General features: G+C 42.0%; 1 protein-coding gene across 1 annotated transcript in view; it reads left to right on the top strand.

Annotated features, from left to right (window-relative positions):
• The window catches only part of LOC147733561 (aminopeptidase N-like), a 491,573-nt gene that overhangs the window by 115,961 nt on the left and 355,756 nt on the right, over positions 1 to 19,856 (top strand). Inside the window, exon 11 of the mRNA XM_086958148.1 lies at positions 1,284 to 1,360. Within this exon, the coding sequence (XP_086814274.1) occupies positions 1,284 to 1,360 (77 nt within the window). The remainder of the gene's footprint in view (positions 1 to 1,283; positions 1,361 to 19,856) is intronic.

The following is a 19,856-nucleotide window of genomic DNA, read 5'->3' as shown; positions in this document are numbered from 1 at the left end:
CTGGCCTTGCCTTTCTCACTCAAAACAGTTTGTGGTAAAACTCAAGGGATGGGGAAGAACTGACCAGGATCAGTTTAGTAGTAGGCCAGTAAATTGCCCTCAAATAAGCCTCAGCACTAGGTATAAGTGTGTCACCTTCTGAGTCTCTCATCAGAAAGCTCCTCGACCTGCGGAAAATTCAGAAGAAGGACTGCCCTCCTGTCTGAAGAAGGAAGACTGGATCTATTTGCCTTGAATCTGGGATCCCCAGAAGTGGCTGCAAGGGTCATTTGACTGAGCTTCTGTTTGAGCTAAAGAGACACAACAAGCTTCCAGAAGCCTTTGCAGCAACTGCCCAGTGGACCTGCTGTACAAAAAGGAGCTGCTTGAGCTCTGCTGCTGGCTTGTGATGGAGTGGGTTGTGATCCCAAAGAGGTGCTTTTTAGGTCCTTAACCTTTGGATGGCATCATAATCTCCCTGCCTCAAATTTGCAAAATCTGCACTCATAATCAAAATCCAGATGTTTTGGGGTTCTACGCAACCTTGAGCAGGCTCTCCATACTATCAACAGTCAGGGTGTCTCCTGATAATGTGAAATTCTGATGGTAACATGCTCTGTGCACCAAGCAGCCTCTGCCTGCCTCACCCATCATGGAGAAGATCCAGCGACGACTGCTATCTGCCGCAACAACAATCTCCTCATGTTCCCCGCCAATGTAGAGCTTAAGCTGAGGCTCCTCGCTTGGACATGGGCTCAAAAAAGTGAACTCTTCACCAGGATGAACCTTGTCCCTGTATCTGACTGGCACTCCATTGCAGTTAGCCTGAACTTGTGACTTTTACCCGGTCCAGTGTGATCAGCTACCTACAAGTGGTGGTTTGTGCTCTTTGGTGCTATTTTCATTGGAACATTTTTACATTCATAACTCTGGTTCTACTGATTGCATTGTTATTTCTTTAGTGTAACTTTATTTATTAAATGATACTCTATTTTTCTAAATAGGCTTAGGATTTTCTTGAGTTGTGTTTTTACTTTATTAATGTTTGAGTGCTGCAAAAGTACTTTACACATTGTCTCTAAGTTAAATCTGACTGCTTTTTTCCCAAGCTACCAGAGGGTAAACAGAGGTTTATTTAATGACTTTATGGTTCGCCCTGACAAGGCTGATGTTTATTATTTGAGTGGGGCTTCTACCCAAAACGAGTGATAACATTTGTTTAGATTTCGAGAAATGTGTTTTGTTTTGTCCACTTATTGTGAATAAGCAGTTAAACTACATTGATATATTTTGGCTTTTTATAGCTACACGTGGACTATTCCGATCACTTCAATGAAAAATGGCATTAAGCAGCCAGACATCTGGCTTCAGGAGACCTCAGGTACTCTTTGTCAATTGTATTTCTAATGATTTAGTGTGCAATGGTCTGTGCTTGCTTTTAATGAAGTAAATACTGCTTTCTTTTACCACCAATATATGTACAGATTGAGTAATGTAAGTAACATAATCATTTATATAAATGTAATACAATGAGTGCCAAAACACACAGTCATTCATGTCATTCCTCACAAATTGGAACATGTAGGAACAAAAAAGATTTCCTGGCAGTAAAGACTTCGCCTCACTAATATCCTTTTTTAACCTTAAAGCCATGCCACAGGGCCAAATTTGCATAATGTTGAGGCAAGGGTTGGCCCTTCCCTTTCTACATCCTCTGTACTCATTTATTTATCTATGTGTACAGGAAAGACATTATAGCCTGGTATGTCACCCAGTTTGTATTTTGCTAAAGGTCTATTCTCAAGTCGTTTTGCATTCAAATGCTGCCACATTTTTTTCTGCCTGAACATGTGGGTTCTCATTCTTAATTGCCTGATGACATACTGATTCTGTGTTATACTTTAACTTTAGGAGGTGTATATTTTAAGGGTGTAGGTTGAGTTAGGAGTTAGTATTTGTTCCTTCTGCATTTGTAAAGTTAAACATTTTTCCTTTTTGGGACATTCAATAGATATAGGAGAAGGGTGGTAGCTACATGAAACCCAATAATGATGCTTCAAGCATCATTCATGGATAGCTTTGCCAGGGCAAATGTAAGCAGGTTACCATAGGGAATCCAGATGGAATGATATGACCCCAATTCCAAAGCAGCATACTCTCTATACTTATGACTTCTTCCAGATGTTGTTGGTCTCAAGAAGTTCCTTGATAAGCCTTCCAGATCTTCTAAATAGGTTGTATAGCCAAATCTAAAACCAGGGATATTTGTTCCCATTTAAGAGGAAAATGAAAAGCCAGAGGAAATATTCTTTGAAGCATCGCTTATCTTGACTGTTGATTAAATGTGAAATTTCACACCCATGATCTATCAACATATTTTACGGAATTTCCATACAGCAAAACAAGTTTGAGATTTCTTTGGGAATAAAATTGTAACTGCAAACTAGTGACACTTTGACCATAAAAATCCTCTGCCGCTTTCCTGATCAGAACATTTTATCCCAAATGTAAGAACTTTTTATATTCAACAATATATTTTTCTGCTTGCACCCCACATAGTAAATGCCTCTTCTATTGTAGGGAGGTCCAAGTCTCTAGTTGGGTGCACCACAAGTTTTAAATTAATGAGACTTATACTCTCAGATTTGCAAGAGGATTTACCATAGCAACTCTTTCAGCCATGCCAGACTAACACTGGCCAACACTTCTATGTATGCATGGCCTATTTGAATGGATGGAACAATGGATGGATACACAGCTTTCGGGATGATGACCAACTTTAAAAACTAATCTCTTTCTTTTATTATGGCCTCTTGGAACTTCATGATCATTCCTGCATTTAAAATTGTCTACCTTATAAGTCACACCAAATTATTCTCAGAGCCCAACTGAAACCAGAGAGTCTGGTCTTGATGTGTAATTCCTGAAAAATGATGTATGCTCTAATATCCATTCTAACCTTCTGCACACTAAGGACCTTATTATGACTGTGGCGGTGGGACCACTGTAGGTTTGGGGCTGTCTGAACACCCTCACACAGCGGTGGTTTGACAGTGTGGCTGCCAAACCACCAATGAACTGCTGCTACCACTGCGGATTAAGGATCCAGCGGCAGTCTGGCAGTTGTTTGAGGCCGAAATATGCTGGCCATGCCACAGCAGTGCAGTCGAGCATATTTTGAGCTGCCTCTCCACCGTCCTTTTCATGGAGGTTGCAAAGGGTGGCGGAGAGCCAAAAACAGAGGCCCTGCTGCCCCTGAGCATGGGTGTGCATTCAGGGGGGCACATGCCGTCCCCCCCTGTAGTTTGCACCCCCAGCACCTATGTAGGAAGAAATTAACAACATGGTTCCAATGCAGGAACTTGCACTGGCGGTCCCATGGCACTGCTATTTAAAGTTCACAACAAGCATTTAAACAGCACCACCGCAGCCATGCCACTTGTCTGCCAGTTCACAAAATAACTTGTAATCTGGTGAACAGGCAGCTGTGAGTTTCGGCAGTCGTGGAGCCGAGTGGTGGCTGAAACTCGTAACCAGGCCCAGTATCAACATTTGGTCCAAGGGCAACGTAACATGTTAATTATGGAAATAATGTTTTATTCTAGTGATGCAGGAATAATATAGTACATTACATAGGTGGGGGAGGTATGTAGCAGCCTAGCAAGGTCCAATGTCTCTTTGCTATGACTTGAAGATTAATAAAATTAAGTTTACATAGGTTCCCAACAGATGATCATGGAATTTCTATTGCTGGTATGGAATAGTGGATGTATCCTAGAGCTTAAAATTATATATGATTCGTGCCAGACAGGGAATGCCGAGCAGATTTCACAACTGTTCATTCCTTGATGTTGGGAACTCTTCCTGGGCATCTATTGGTGAATGGAACATGACAGGGCACATGTTTATTGAACTAAAATATCTACCACAATATACTTTAATTTTAAGGTAAGGTGTGCATGTGAAGAAGTCTGAACCAGCATAGCTGGGCTCTGCTGAGTGTGTTTGGCAGAAACAAGCCCTCTTGATTGGCATGTCAATGAGTAAATGTTAAATGGAAAGTGGAGATACAATCTATAGAGATTCCTTGTTGACCTTTATTTCGAACTTCTACCCAAGCTAGGTATGCAACTGAGGTAGATGTCTGAGTTGTATGTGGGCAATGTTCCCCTACATTATGCTCATAGTTTCTTCTTCAGACCCTATTTTTGCATTTCACTCTTTTCTAACACCGAGATGGTACACTTTTTGTGTTTTGTTTTGTATGCAGCCTCACATTGTTTTATTATTTATTTAGTTGTTATTTTATATTGTATTTTATATAGCAGTATCTAGACCAGGAGGTATCAGAGCGCTGTTCATATAATATGAAGTTATATGAAAGTAGTACATGCACAAATACAGACAAAGAAAGTCGTTTGGCACCCATGGTAGCTACAGTATGCAGACATGGGAAACAGCATTAGCTAAAAAAGTACAAGACATACTGGACTGCTGAAATAATACATTTACAGCAGGACCTGGCCAAGTCCAAAAGTAAATGATGTTAGGGCAGTATCTCAGTTAGGGTGTGAGTTAAAGTATTTGTTGTGCAGAAAGTGTTTAATGTTCTGTTTGGAGCTGGAAAAGGAGGGGTTGCAGTGCAGGTCTCTTGGGAGAGAGTTCCAGATCATGGGGGCGTTTCCAGAAAAAGAGCATGTCTGGGTGGATTTCTTTTTCAGTTTTGGAGGTATGAGAAGTAGTGCATTCGAGCACCTTAGAGATCTGGCTCTTCCAGTTTTCAAAAGTTTGTTCTCCAAATAGTTGGGGTTATGTGTGTGAAGGGCTTTATGGGTGATGTAAGCGGTCTTGTAGAAACATATTCCTTCAATTGGGAACTAGGTGAGGCTCTTGAGAGCCAGTGTCATGTGCTCAAACAGTTTGCAACTTGTAAGTAGCCAGGCTTCCTTATTGGGATCTGAACTTAAGGGGGAAAGGCAAGTTGACGGAGTTCCTGTGATGATAGCGATACCATAATCTAGTTTTGAGAGGACTAGTGATTGCACTACCATCTTAAAATCTTAACGGGGAATGAAAGGTTTGACTTTTCTGAGGTGTTTCAGCGTATAGAGTGCTCCTTTAGCTAAGTTGTTGATGTGGTCCCTCAAAGATATGTTTTGGTCCATGGTGATGCCCAAGGACTTGACAGAGTTGGACAGAGTTAGAGAACAATTTAGGGCATCACAATTTTTGAGCCAAACTTGGATTGGTAGAGGGTTGTTTTTAGGGAGAAAGTAAGCAGTTCAGTGTTAATGGGGTTCAGCTGTAAGTGGTTGATAGTAAGCCTAGCTAGTACCTTGATTAACGTGACATTCAGATGAAGGATGTCACTGGGTGACTTAATTCTGTAATAATGTTGGGCTTCAAAGGCGTATAGATGATATTTGACCCCTGCTTAGTTCAGGATAACAGTAAGGGGTTCCATGAAGAGATTGACTAGGGATGGGGATAGAGTTGAGCCTTGGGGTACACCCTAATGAACTAGTGCAGGTTTCGAGAGGCAGTTGTTTATTTTCATTTGTTGGAAGCTATGTTGCAGGTACGAAGTGAACCATCTTAAGACTGTGCCATTGATGCCAGTGTGGTTCTTGAGTTTCTCCAGTAATGCTGCGTTCTGTACGGTATCGAAAGCCGCAGACAAGTCAAGAAGTATTAGGAGAGAAGCCTCACCTTCATATAAGGATCTGGATTCAAGCAAGCCTGGCTGAAGACAGCTGTAATGCCAGAAACTGGTCCTAGGAAGCTTGAATCCGGACCAGGTAAGGCATGGCTTGGCAGTTCGGGCTGGATGTTCCCATGAGGCACAGGGTCAGACTGATTTGCATATGGCCATGTCTGAACTGGAGTAGCAGAGTGGGCTAAAGAACAGTGATGGATTAAACCCAGATCTATTGACTGGGTGTGAGTGTTTGATTGGTTCAGATGCTCCGTCCATCACCAGCCCCTTTTGTACCGCTTTGTTCGCCATAAGTTGGCAGGGTATGCTCAGACATGAGTCCCTTGCTCACTTTGCCACTGGATTCAAGCAAGCCTGGCTGAAGACGGATGTAATGCCAGAAACCGGTCCTAGGAAGCTTGCATCCGGTCCAGGGAAGGTATGGCTTGGCAGTTCGGGCTGGACTGTTCCCATGAGGCTCAGGGTCATACTGATTTGCAAATGGCCATGTCTGAACTGGGGTGGCAGAGTGGGCTAAAGAACGGTGATGGATTAAACTCAGACCTGTTGACTGGGTGTGAGTGTTTGATTGGTTCAGATGCTCCGTCCATCACCACCCCCTTTTGTACAGCTTTGTTCGCCATAAGTTGGCAGGGTATGCTCAGACGTGCGTCCCTTGCTCACTCTGCCACTGGATTCAAGCAAGCCTGGCTGAAGACGGCTGTAGGCCAAAAACCGGTCCTAGGAAGCTTGAATCTGGTCCAGGGAAGGCATGGCTTGGCAGTTCGGGCTGGACTGTTCCCATGAGGCACAGGGTCAGACTGATTTGCATATGGCCATGTCAGAACTAGGGTGGCAGAGTGGGCTAAAGAACGGTGATGGATTAAACCCAGATCTGTTGACTGGGTGTGAGTGTTTGATTGGTTCAGATGCTCCGCCCATCACCACCCACTTTCGTACCGCTTTGTTCACCATAAGTTGGCAGGGTATGCTCAGACGTGAGTCCCTTGCTCACTTTGCCACTGGATTCAAGCAAGCCTGGCTGAAGACGGCTGTATTGCCAGAAACCGGTCCTAGGAAGCTTGAATCCAGTCCAGGGAAGGCATGGCTTGGCAGTTCGGGCTGGACTGTTCCCATGAGGCACAGGGTCAGACTGATTTGCATATGGCCATGTCCGAACTGGGGTTGCAGAGTAGGCTAAAGAACGGTGATGGATTAAACCCAGATCTGTTGACTGGGTGAATGAGTGTTTGATTGGTTCAGATGCTCCGTCCATCACCACCCCTTTTTGTACCGCATAAAGGGGAGAGGCAGCGGGGTCAGTTGGTAGGGATGTCGGATTTGTGACTTGGAGAAGGGATTGCCTAATTTTTACAATTTTAACAGTGAAGAAGTTGACAATTTCTTCACAGCTTTCCTTGGAAATTTTTGATTCGTGTGAGGGGAAAATGGTAGTTTGCTGTTTAATAATGTTGAAAAGCTCCCTGGGTCTGTTTTTTGTTAGCTCAAGTTGGTTGCGAAAAAATTGTCTTTTTCTCCAACTATGTGTTTCTTATAAGAAAGCCCTGCCATTCTTAAGAGTGAGAGGTGCCATGTGGAGGGGTTTTGTCTGTATAACCTTTCTGACTGTCTTAGTAGTATCCTCTTGTTGTTAAGATCTGAGTTGAACCTGGATTTAGATCGGATAGTTCTAGATTGTTTAAGTTTGAGCAGTGCCACTTAGTCGAGAACAGCAGATACCACAGTGTATAGTGGGTGGTGAGGTCATACACTGTGTGGGGCGTAGATCATGTTCTCCAGTTCAGTTACAGGGATTTGCTTGAGGTTCCTAGATCAGTGCTTAGGTCTGCCGGATGGTGTTAGTTGCCATCTAAGGTGGATCTCTTAATTAAACAGTATGAGATGGCGGTCAGACAAGTCAATAGGAGTAATGGATCGAAGTGAGGGAAGATCATTTTGGCAATAATCGCATCAGGAGTGGCGCCTGTGATAGGGAAATGAAATGAAAAAAATGGAAGTACAATCATTCCTCTGTTGCATATTGTCCACCAAACACTGAACAACATATGTAGATTATGTGTTCACACAAATGGAAAAATTGAAAGAATAAGATCTCTTCACAGCTACTTCCACGTTTTTGTCCAATTGTTTGCCAGGTGACGCATCCTCTAATTTTTTTGATCTTTGGGGCAAAGGACTAGGCATAATGAAGATCACTTTCAAGTCTTCACACACAAACACATACCAAATGTAAGGCTGCAATCCTGGTTTGTAGACATCCGTCGCAGCCAGCAGGAAACAGTCACAGCAACGCAGTTCTATATAACACAGTTTTATTTCAGCAAAAGAAAGACACGTTTCAAAATTTCGTTCTTTATCACATATATATGTGTATGTGTGTGAAGTATTTAATGAAGACAAATGGCTTTGCTTTTGATCATACCTCACAAAAAAGGGGAGAGTGTCAATAGCTCTCCACAACCCGAACCCCCTAATATAACATGTTAACACAGAGAGGTGTACAGAGGAAAGCACATAACACAAATACATTAACAGACATGCAGTGGCACAAATTGTGTGTTTTGAAAACTGCCCTCACTCACACACAAATGTGTGTGACATGCTTTATCATCGGGTCTGCTAACAAAACGCCCTGGTGTAGCCACGCACAGGACGGAGCATAAGGAGGGGGAAACTCAAGACAACATAAAAGTGACAAAACAGTGATAACAAGGTGAGTGTTATCCTGTGACTGGGTATAGTGATAGAGAAAAGTGCAGCGATAGAAAGTGCTTAAAACTGACTCATGTATACCTTTCGGTCCTTCATTCATAGGTTCCACGGTCAGGATTAAAATAGTGAAGGATGGGAAGTGTTTAGAGAATATCAAGTTCCCATGACACCCCTCCTTAAACTGCCAATGCCAACATGTTTTGACCGTCTTATAGCGCCCCCACTGAGCAGGTCACTCCGGTCTTCATCAGGACATATACCAGTCCCATTCCACTCTCCCACCTTACCTCAACCAGGTTAATTAATGGGGTGAAATGATCATTGTAGATCAGAAACGTGTGGAGGTAATTCCCGCCAACACGGAATACATATACTGTAGAGAAACACAAAAATATAACCATATGCTATAACTAATGCACATGTTATTAAGAACATCCAGTCTAATAGGTATGCTTCTTAGTGAATCCCTACCTCCTACTGTGTTTCAAACTGTTAATTAAACAGCCCCTCATTTAGGCTTACTATATAATAACAGCCCTCCTTACCACAATATGGCTCTCCTGTTTATGTTAAAATATATTGCTGCTAACAAACTCAACATCCTCTTTTAGTAAAACCAACCCTTTTGTTAGAAAAATTGTACAGGGGAGTATATACCATAACACCCCAGTGTTCCGGCAACTCACCGAGCTTATTAGTGAACCAAACTCGAAAAGACGCCAGGCAGGGAGAACTCCAAAGAACACAACCTCTATTCGAAAAAGAAAATGAGCAAACCCATTACTGATTAACAAAAGGATGCCGGGTTCTCTTGTTACCGAGTCACCCCGGGGCCTCCTACACACACATATGGTTAGCTCAAGGCGGTAAAAACAATCAGAAAAGCACCACCCGCCTCCTTTCTGTTCCGATGGAAGTCCACACCAATTGTGCCTGCTCCTGCAGCGCCACGTAGGGTAGTACAATCACGCCGGCTCTACCATTAAATAAGCCTCTTCCTCATATGCCCACCACTCCCCCGTGACGTGTGCGCATGTGCCAATGTGCGTGCTGACGTCCGGGGCAGCTGGGAGATGTAGTGCCACAATGTTGTTACTACGGCACCGCCGCACTTGTTGCCCTGGTTGTTTATGAATGCATAAATTAGGCAAAAATATAGTCCACTGGATCAAGCCAAGTATCCGGTTACCAGACACTCTGTATTTTAATATTTACATCATATTGCAGGACATCTATCCAGGTCGTAGTGATTCACTATTCCTACCCCCGAGCGTCCCCGTAGAATACCTCATAATACCATGAGACATGTCTACAGGCACTCCTTCCTGGTCCATTGTATAGTTAAATATTACAAATGATAAAGAGCCAAACAGAGTATGTCTAACCATCAAGGGGAAAAGAAGTCACCACACAGTTAAAGCGACAGCTTCCCTAGAGCTCTGTCTATTTCATACAGGATATACCGGACATCTGTTGCATGCACATCACGTCCGGGTAAAACATCCCACATAGTGGACAACCAATTATCCAGCATGTACATAGCAAATTTACATGAACTTAATCATCCAACAGATACAGAGGGTGAACTCTACAGTCCGTCACAGCACATCAGTGGCATATGTGCCCTGTACACTTGGTACCTACAAAGGAGTACATCTGGGGAGTCACCTGCTCAGGGCATGCCACGGGATGTCATCCTTCAGCTCCACAATATGACTCTTCAGCCGGTAGACCCATTTCTGTTCTCTCAATAGGAGGGCTCTGTTGTCATCTGCCACATCCACTCCCAGTCGTAGTTTCTCAATGATAGTCCACCTAAAGTCCTCTGTGCAGTGCCCTGCCTCTAAGAAGTGTGTAGTCAACTTCGTATTGGATCTGCCACATCTAATAGTACTACGATGTTCCGTGATACGGGTCTTAACCTTCCAGCTAGTCATGCCTACATACTGTTTGTGACATGGGAACGTGATCAAGTAAATGACTCCCTGCAAATTACAATTGGTATGGGATCTCTGTTCCCATGGGGAAGACAGGCCTATATCAATGCATTTCGTGTTGTTGGTTAACTGGCACACACTACATGACCCACATAGGGTATGGCCCATAATTTGGGGCAGGCCAGTAGTTGTAACAGCCCCCCTGATCTTCAATGGCGCCCGTGGTCTGGTGCGAACCAATAAATCTTTCAGATTTTGGCTCTGTTTGAATGAAAAGAGCAGTTTGTCGACATTCAAACCACAGGAGTTCAAGATCTTCCAGTTCCTTAGCACAGACTGTCTAATCTGTTATGAAGCAGTGTTAAACGTTGATACAAACACTGGTTTGTTTATTACTGGTCTGATGGTTTTAGACATTAATGATTCTCAATCGACATTGGATGCTCTATTCCTGGCTCGTTTGATCACCCTGTTGGGGTACCCCCTCTGTTGTAGTTTTTTAGACAGGAGGCCCGCCTCTTCAATAAAGTCCCCCCGTTCCGAACAGTTCCGACGTATTCATAAAAACTGTCCTACCGGCAAGTTATCCCGCAAGGACTTTGGATGGAAAATATTAAAGGCCATTAGCTCATTCTTATCATTAGGTTTGTGGAAGACTTTGGTGTGTTACACCCCTCCTCTAGGTTCTATCACCAAATCCAAAAAAGGTAGACTAGTTTTGGTAATTGTAGACGTGAGGTGGAGTAGTGGATTTCTCTGGTTGAGCCATTCTAAAAAAAGGCTAACCGATGGTTCATCACCCTTTCATATCACCAGGAAATCATCGATGTATCAGCGCCAAAGTTTTAGATTAGGCCTCCATGGAGATGTCATTGATCACAGAATGCTTGAAGGCTCGAATGCTTTTAATCACCCACTAATTTTGCCCTAAAATTCCCTCTAGGTATGTTTATTCTTGCCCAAATAAGGTTCACCCCTTCGCTACTAGGTCTCCCCCCGTGCTAAGCCATTTTTTGGCTATTTGCGGTAGTTCGCGCCTAGGCCCCTGTAACGTTTAGACCACATAAGGTATCCACGCCAAATATGCGTCCTCTTTTTGCAACATCATTGGAATTCTAAAGATACCCAGGGTTTGTGGATTCCCCTGGAAGGTACCCTAAAATTAGCCAAAATACAGGTAAGTTTTTATTTTTTGGGGGAAAATGAGAAAAAGGGCTACAGATGAAAGCATCTGTTTTTTCCCTGCAAATGGTATAAAAAAAGGAGTTATGGTGCCGAAATCACCATCTTCCCAGCTTTCTGGGACAAGCAGACTTTTGTCAGAAAACCAAAATTGTTTAGACAGTTTTGGCATTTTTCTGGGACATAGCCTATTTTTGCTATTTTTTGTGATTTCAACCTCCTTCCAGTTAATGTTACCAATGGGTATGAAAGCTATACATTTTAGAAAAGTAGATAACATTCTGAATTCAGCAAGGGGTCATTTGTATAGATCTTTCAAGGTTTCTTTATAGAAACTAACCGTTGAATATAGGAAAAATTGAATATTGGTTGAAAAAAACAGCCATTTGTGTCAACGTTTTCACCTGTGACTTCTTCTAATTATGACAGATGTTTGAAAGCAATATACCATTACATCCGCTGGACCTTTCTGGTTGTGGGGATATATAGGACTTGTAGGTTTACCAAGAACCCGACAAACCCTGAGCCAATAACTGAGCAGGGTCTTGCAATGGTTCTTTATTATGTACCGGGTACAATTTGGGAAAATATATATACATGGAAAAATCGGCATAAAAGACACCTACGTATTTCTGAAATTTAAAAAAAATGTAGAGTTTAGAAACAGTAGATATTTGCACCTTTCCGAAATTGTGAATACCCATAATAGCATGAGAATTATAGGTCACTTTTCAAAATGACTTCTTTTTTACACATTCTCTTTCATTTGGAAGGCAGAAATGCATCAAAAGTAAATAGTTGACAACAATTGCTCTACAATTCTGTATTACCTTAAGTCTCCCAATAATAAGGATACCTCACTTATGTGGGTAGGCCTAGTGCCTCCGACAGGAAACGGCTCAAAGCGTAACGTGGACACACTTTATTTTTACAGTGAAAACTGACCCTTTTTTGTAAAGTGCCTAGCTGTAGATTTTGAACCCTAACTCTGCTGGCACCTAGGGAAACCTAGTAAACCTATTCATTTTTGATAACTAGACACCCAGGGGAATACAGGATGGGGTGACTTGGCTGACTCTCACCAGGTTCTGTTACCCAGAATCCCTTGCAAACCTCAACATTTGTCCCAAAAAACACATCTTCCTCACATTTCTGTGGTGGAAAGTTCTGGAATCTACATGGATCCACAAAATTCCACCCACCTCGCATTCCCCTTTCAAGAAAAATGGTACATCACTTGTGTGGGTAGGCCTAGGGCCTGCAACAGGAAGCGGGCCAAAACGCAACGTGGACACACCACATTTTCATAGTGAAAAAGGACCCTTTTTTTGCAAAGTGCCTAACTGTAGATTTTGAACCCTAGCTCTGCCAGCACCTTGGGAAACCTAGCAAATGTATACATTTTTGAAAAACTAGACACCATGGGGAATCTTGGATTGGGTGACTTGACTGGCTCTCACCAGGTTCTGTTACCCAGAATCCCTTGCAAACCTCAAAACTTGTAAAAAAAGAAAACACATTTGCCTCACATTTCTGTGGTGGACAGTTCTGGAATCTACGTGCATCCACAAAATTCCACGCACCCCACATTCCCCAAAGTAAAGGGTCCTCACTTGTGTGGTAGGCCTAGTGCTCGCGACAGGAAACGGCCCAAAACGCAACATGGACACAACACATTTTCAGGGTGAAAACTGACCCTTTTCTTGCAAAGGGCCTAGCTGTAAGTTTTGAACCCTAGGTCTTCTGGCACCCAGGGAAACCTAGCAAACCTATACATTTTTGAAAAGTAGACACCCAGGGGAATCCAGAATGAGGTGCCTTGTCTGGCTTTCACCAGGTTCTGTTTCCCAGATTCCCTTGCAAACCTCAAAATGTATCAAACAAAAACACATTTTTTTCACATTTCTGTGGTGGAAAGTTCTAGAATCTGTGTGTATCCACGAAATTCCATTCAGCCCGCATTCCCCAAAGTCTTCCGAAAAAATTGGTACCTCACTTGTGTAGGTGGGTCAAGTACCCGCGAGAGGCAAGGGCCCAAAACCTATTGAGGCGTCTTCATACCTACCTATCACAAAACAACCTGGTTTTGCAAGGGGGGTCCCATGAATTTTTGGCCCCAGGCTTGGCGGCCATCTAGGGAAACCTACCAAACCCACACATTTCTGAAAACTAGACACCAGGGCGAGTCCAGCAAGGTATGGCTTGCATGGGTCCCCCAGCATTTCCCTACCCAGAATCCCCTGCAAACCTCAAATTTAGCTGAAAAAATCCCTTTTTTTCTAAAATTTCTGTGTGGGAAAGTTCTGGAATCTGCGTGGATCCATAAAATTCCACTCAGCCTGCATTCCACTAAGTCTCCCGATAAAAATTGTACCTTACTCGCGTGGGTAGGTCAAGTACCCGCGACAGGCAACGGCCCAAAACCTATTAAGGCGACATCAAAATTACCTATTGCAAAACAACCTGGTTTTGCAAGGGGGTCCCATTAGTTTTTGGCCCCAGGCTTGGCGGTCATCTAGGGAAACCTACCAAACCCACACATTTCCTAAAACTAGACACCAGGGGGAGTCCAGCAAGGTATGGCTTGCATGGGTCCCCAGCATTTCCCTACCCAGAATCCCCTGCAAACCTCAAATTTAGCTGAAAAAATAACTTTTTTCTCAAATATCTGTGTGGGAAAGTTCTGGAATCTGCGTGGATCCATAAAATTCCACTCAGCCTGCATTCCACTAAGTCTCCCGTTAAAAATGGTACCTTACTTGCGTGGGTAGGTCAAGTACCCGCGACAGGCAACGGCCCAAAACCTATTGAGGCGACATCAAAATTACCTATTGCAAAACAACCTGGTTTTGCAAGGGGGTCCCATTAGTTTATGGCCCCAGGCTTGGCGGCCATCTAGGGAAACCTACCAAAACCACACATTTCTTAAAACTAGACACCAGGGGGAGTCCAGCAAGGTATGGCTTGCATGGGTCCCCCAGCATTTCCCTACCCAGAATCCCCTGCAAACCTCAAATTTAGCTGAAAAAATAACTTTTTTCTCAAATATCTGTGTGGGAAAGTTCCAGAATCTGCATGGACCCATAAAATTCCACTCAGCCTGCATTCCCCTAAGTCTCCCGATAAAAATGGTACCATACTCGCATGGGTAGGTCAAGTACCCGCGACAGGCAAAGGCCCAAAACCTACCGGGGTAGTCCAACAAGGTATGGATTGTGTGGTCCCCCAACATTTCATTATCCAGACTCCCCTGCAAACCTCCAATTTTGTTAAAAAAATCTATTTTTACCATATTTCTGTGTGACAAACCGGATCAGCGGGCTAACACAAATGTCCTACCACCCAGCGTTTCCCCAGGTCTCCCGATACAAATGGCACCTCACTTGTGTGGGTAGGCATAGTGGCTGCAACAGGAAATGGCCTAAACCGTACTTTGGAGACTTCAAAATTACCTATAACAAAACTACCTGGTTTTGGGGGGGCACCTGGGGTTTTGGCCCCAGGCTCATCGCTATCTAGGGAAACCTACCAAGCCGACTCCTTTCTGAAAACTTGACAGCTTGGGGAGTCCAATGAGGTATGGCTTGCGTGGATCCCCCAAAGTTTCCCTACCCAGAATCCCCTCCAAACCTCAAATGTAGCTGAATAAAACACATTTTCCACATATTTTTGTGTAGAATCACCGTGGCGGCACAAATGTCCTACCCCACAGCGTTCTCCTTAGTGACCCAAGTAAAATGATACCTCACTTGTGTGGGTGTCCAATCCAGAATTGGCTAAAAATGTATTTTAAAAAAAATGTATCGCTTAGAATTCTCAGTGCTATACCCTTATTTCCTATGTTTTGGGATCTTCCCAGCCACAGGCCCTTGACCCACCCACATGTGAGGTGTCATTTTACTCGGGAGACTGGGGGAACGCTGTGGGGTAGGACATTTGTGCCGGCACGGTGATTCCACCTAAAAATATGTGGAAAATGTGTTATCTTCAGCTAACAGCTACAAATTACAAACCCTCCAGAGGACTTCCTCAGTCTAATATCTTTGGGTAAAACATAAATCATCATTAATAAACACAGTTAATAATTTTTATTTGCTTTGATTTACACTATGAGCACTGAATTAAACTGAGAATTGGCAGAAAAAAAACATGGAATTACTCACCTGCACTTTACCCAATATGAGAATTCATTAAATTAATCATTATCATACAAATATGAGTAGTTTGAAATATCCGTACGAGGTATCCTGTTATTCATATATTTATGCAACGTGCAATTGTGGTAATGTGGAGGGAGAATATACACATCCTTGAGGTTAATTGTTGCTAGGCACAATAAGAATTCAAAGAGAATTCGGTCTTGTAGCCACACACTGGAAAGAGAGGAGCAAAGTAGTACTTCAGAAAAAATAGCTCATGATACAGTCATAAGGATATGGCCCCATTCCCCGCTCAAAATGACTTTGTTAAGGGCCCACCATAAAATATTAAATAAAAATCCAATACTACAATGCAAAGCGAAATTAAATATTTATTAAATGTAGTGTATTTAAATGGCATACATTTTTAAAGGCAAAATAACTGATGTCTATTGTTATGTGAACACATTTCACATAATTTTGAATTTGTTTTACTTTACATTTAATTGTTAAAACTGCTATTAATCATTGTTACCATGCATAATCGTAAACTGTTAGAAATGGGGGTCTTTAGTTGGCAGAGGTAGGTACCTTTGTCAATGTAGGGACCCCTGCTTCTAGTCAGGTTAAAGGGGATACATGCTCTGGATAACCCCGGCTCACCCACTTTGTAGCTTGGCACAAGTTGACAGGCTTATCCCAAAGGCAATGTGTAAAGTATTTGTACTCAAAACACACAGTAATACAGTGATAACACTACAACTTGATATCACACAAGTTTAGGAAAAATAAAGTATCTTTATCTAAACTCAGGAAGACCAATACAACATAAATCCAACATACATGTAATAAGAATATCACTTTTCACAAGGTTTCAAGTAATCAGATTCATAGAAAACTATGAATGTGTAATTTCTCACAAAATTAACAGCATAGATGGGAAGCGTAAAGAAACAAATAGATGCGTCAGTTCCTGAGACCATGGGGAGGCGATGCAACAGTTCAGCTGCACGCAGGAGAAGTGATATGACAGATCTGGTCTGAAGGGGGAAGTGATGCGTTGACTCAAAGACAGTTCTGGTCGATGGATGATGCGTCGGGAAACTTGCTGCATAGGTATATGATGCATGGAAATCCTGGATGCGTCCGCGATCTATGCGACGGCGTTTAGAGGCACTGCGTCAATTTCTTAAGCTGTGATCCCTTGATGCGTCAGTTCTTGCAGCAGAGACAGGTGGTCTGTTGGTTCGGCAGTGGGGCACTGATGCATGGCAATTCTTCTCGCACAGCAGTGCTGTGTTGGGAAAAACAGCAGCAAGAAGGAAGATACATCAATTTCTTCCGTTCTTTAGGTTTCATCCAGCTTCAGATAGCTGGAACGACCTCCAGAAGATCAGAACTGATACAGGCACCTCCTAACAGGTCTGAACTCTCAGGAGCAGAGTTCAATGGGAGCTGGGGGTGTAGTCATTGTGTCCCTGTGAGGTCAGAACAGGAGGCCAGCACACACAGACACTTGTGGATCTTCTTCAAGCAGGTTCAAAGCAAAGTACCAGTCTTTGTTCCCTTCTTGCGGAAACAGCAACTGAAGGCCAACCCCAGCCAGCACACAGCAAAGGGGCAGTTCTCCTCTTTACGGCTCTTCAGCTCTTGAGTCCAGAAGTGATCTAAAGTTCTTGGGTTTTAGGTGTAATAAGTCATCTAGGAAGGGAAAGGCACTCCTCAACCCCCCAAGTAGCTGTCTACAGCGAATGCACATCCCCAGGCCGTAACTTTAAAACCAGACAGTCAATGTGCATGTTATCACTTTCCTTGTCGTATTATTAAAACTGTCCCAAAAGATCATTTGCACCTAAATGAAAATGGATTGTCCTGGGAAACCTCGCTTGGGCACGGAAAGGATTGACAGATTGATAGTTCTTTTTTGATTCTGTGGGTGAATGTGCATGGCCGCTCTTAGTTGGTGGAGCGATTTGTCTGGTTAATTCCGATAACGAACGAGATTCCTCCATGTAAACTAGTTACACGAACCCCAGCGAATAAACAGTTTCCTGTAACAATGTGATTTCTTGTGATGTATCCTGAGAGTGCGCATATCTAACTCTTAATTAGATTTCCAGCCGGAATGCTCTGCCGGCATGAGTACCACCTCCCATGGGTCCCTCAGTTCCAGAAGAGGCAATGAGAAAAAGTATACATATATACATACATACATACACAAAGGGTTTATACTTACCTGTAATATACTTACATTTTTGTTGTTAAGGCTTGAGTGTTACCTAAAGGCCTATATGTATATATCTCGTCAAAATTTTACAGGTAAGTATAAACCATATATATATATATATATATATGTGTATACATATATATATATATATATATATATATATATATATATATATATATATATATATATATATATATATATATATATATATATATATATATATATATATATATATATATATATATATATATATATATTCACTGAAAAAACCATAGGTTTCAGACCGGTTATAGTTAGGAATTAGCATTTAAAAAACCTATTAAATTCACTGAAAAAACCATAGGTTTCACACCAGTTATAGTTAGCTGGAAATTTTACTGACTGATATAAAACCATTGAAATTCCCACGTTATAGTTAGTTGGACTCACTATAACTTGCGCGTGCAATGCACTGCTGATGACATCACATATTACATCACTCATGACATGTTTTTTTAGTATCAGTATGAGTGTCTGTATGGTTTGGTGGGGCTGTTACCTAGCACATAGATGCATCAATGACTGACTCACTGTTTGTATGTGTTTTGAAGACAGCATTTGTGTATGATTGAATGGGTGGATGAGTGTGTATATGTGTGTGTTAGAGAGTGAATGCCTCTCTCACTAGTGTCTTTATGAGTAACTACATATGTTTAAATCTTGTATATATGAGAATTGATGTATATAAGTAAGTATATGTGAGAGTGAGAGATTGAAAGAGTTCCTGTTTAAATAAGTATGTGTTTCTATAAGTGATTGTTTAAGAGAGTAAGTATGTGTAAGTTTCCTTAGAAGTAATGTGCTAATGTGTGTATAGTTGTATATGCAAATAAATGGATGTTTATTAGTTTATTTGCATGTGTGAGTATATGTATGAGTAAGTTTTTGATGACTGTCAGTGTGTAACAGAATGAATAGGGGTATCACTACATATGATGAGTGAGTATATGTATGAGTGAATACATAAAACTGTTGGTGAATGTGCGAATTTGTATATAGATGGTGAAATTACTGAATTGGTTGTTGTAACTGGTATGGGTATATCCACTTTTTTGTTAATGTTAGTTTCTATTTTTGAATATGTGTTTCAAAGGTTACTTTACAGTGAAAGGAGGTCTGTCACTGTGTTACAAGGATGGTGTCATCAGTGATGTCATGAGTGATGTCCCTGACCATGTCATGAGTGATGTAATATGTGATGTCATCAGCAGTGCATTGCACACGCAAGTTATAGTGAGTCCAACTAACTATAACGTGGGAATTTCAATGGTTTTATATCAGTAAAATTTCCAGCTAACTATAACTGGTGTGAAACCTATGGTTTTTTCAGTGAATTTAATAGGTTTTTTAAATGCTAATTCCTAACTATAACCGGTCTGAAACCTATGGTTTTTTCAGTGAATTTCATAGGTTTTTTAAATGCTAATTCCTAACTATAACTGGTGTGAAAGCTATGGTTTTTTCAGTGAATTTCATAGGTTTTTTTAATGCTAATTCCTAACTATAAGTCTCACTTTATAAATAAGACTGTTAGCACTCTAGTTGTTCTTTAGAACACTCTGGTACATTCTGTCATTGGGCTACAGTTGGGCTACATCTAGTTGAAATTTGGGCTACATTTACATTTTTTGTTCTCTGGTGGCCATCTTTGGGCTACATTGGGCTACATTGGACTACATTTGGGTTACATTTTGGCATTTTGGCATATATATATAGCCCAATGTAGCACAATATATATTTTATCAAAGTTAATTTTCGTAAAAACCACTTAAGAATAGGGCTACCAGTCCCTACAATTTTTCCCATTTTTATTTTTTTTTATTTTTTGCTTTGGAGCGCTCCCGGTGCGCTTCCCGGGGAGCGCCCCGAAAAGCGTACTTTTATAAAGCGCCCCCAGGCGCGCTCCGAGGAGCGTCCCGTAAGCG

The sequence above is a fragment of the Lissotriton vulgaris genome, chromosome 2_1 (genome assembly GCF_964263255.1).
Source record: "Lissotriton vulgaris chromosome 2_1, aLisVul1.2, whole genome shotgun sequence".
Taxonomy (NCBI): Eukaryota; Metazoa; Chordata; class Amphibia; order Caudata; family Salamandridae; genus Lissotriton; species Lissotriton vulgaris.
This window is presented reverse-complemented; position numbering and strand designations above follow the sequence as displayed.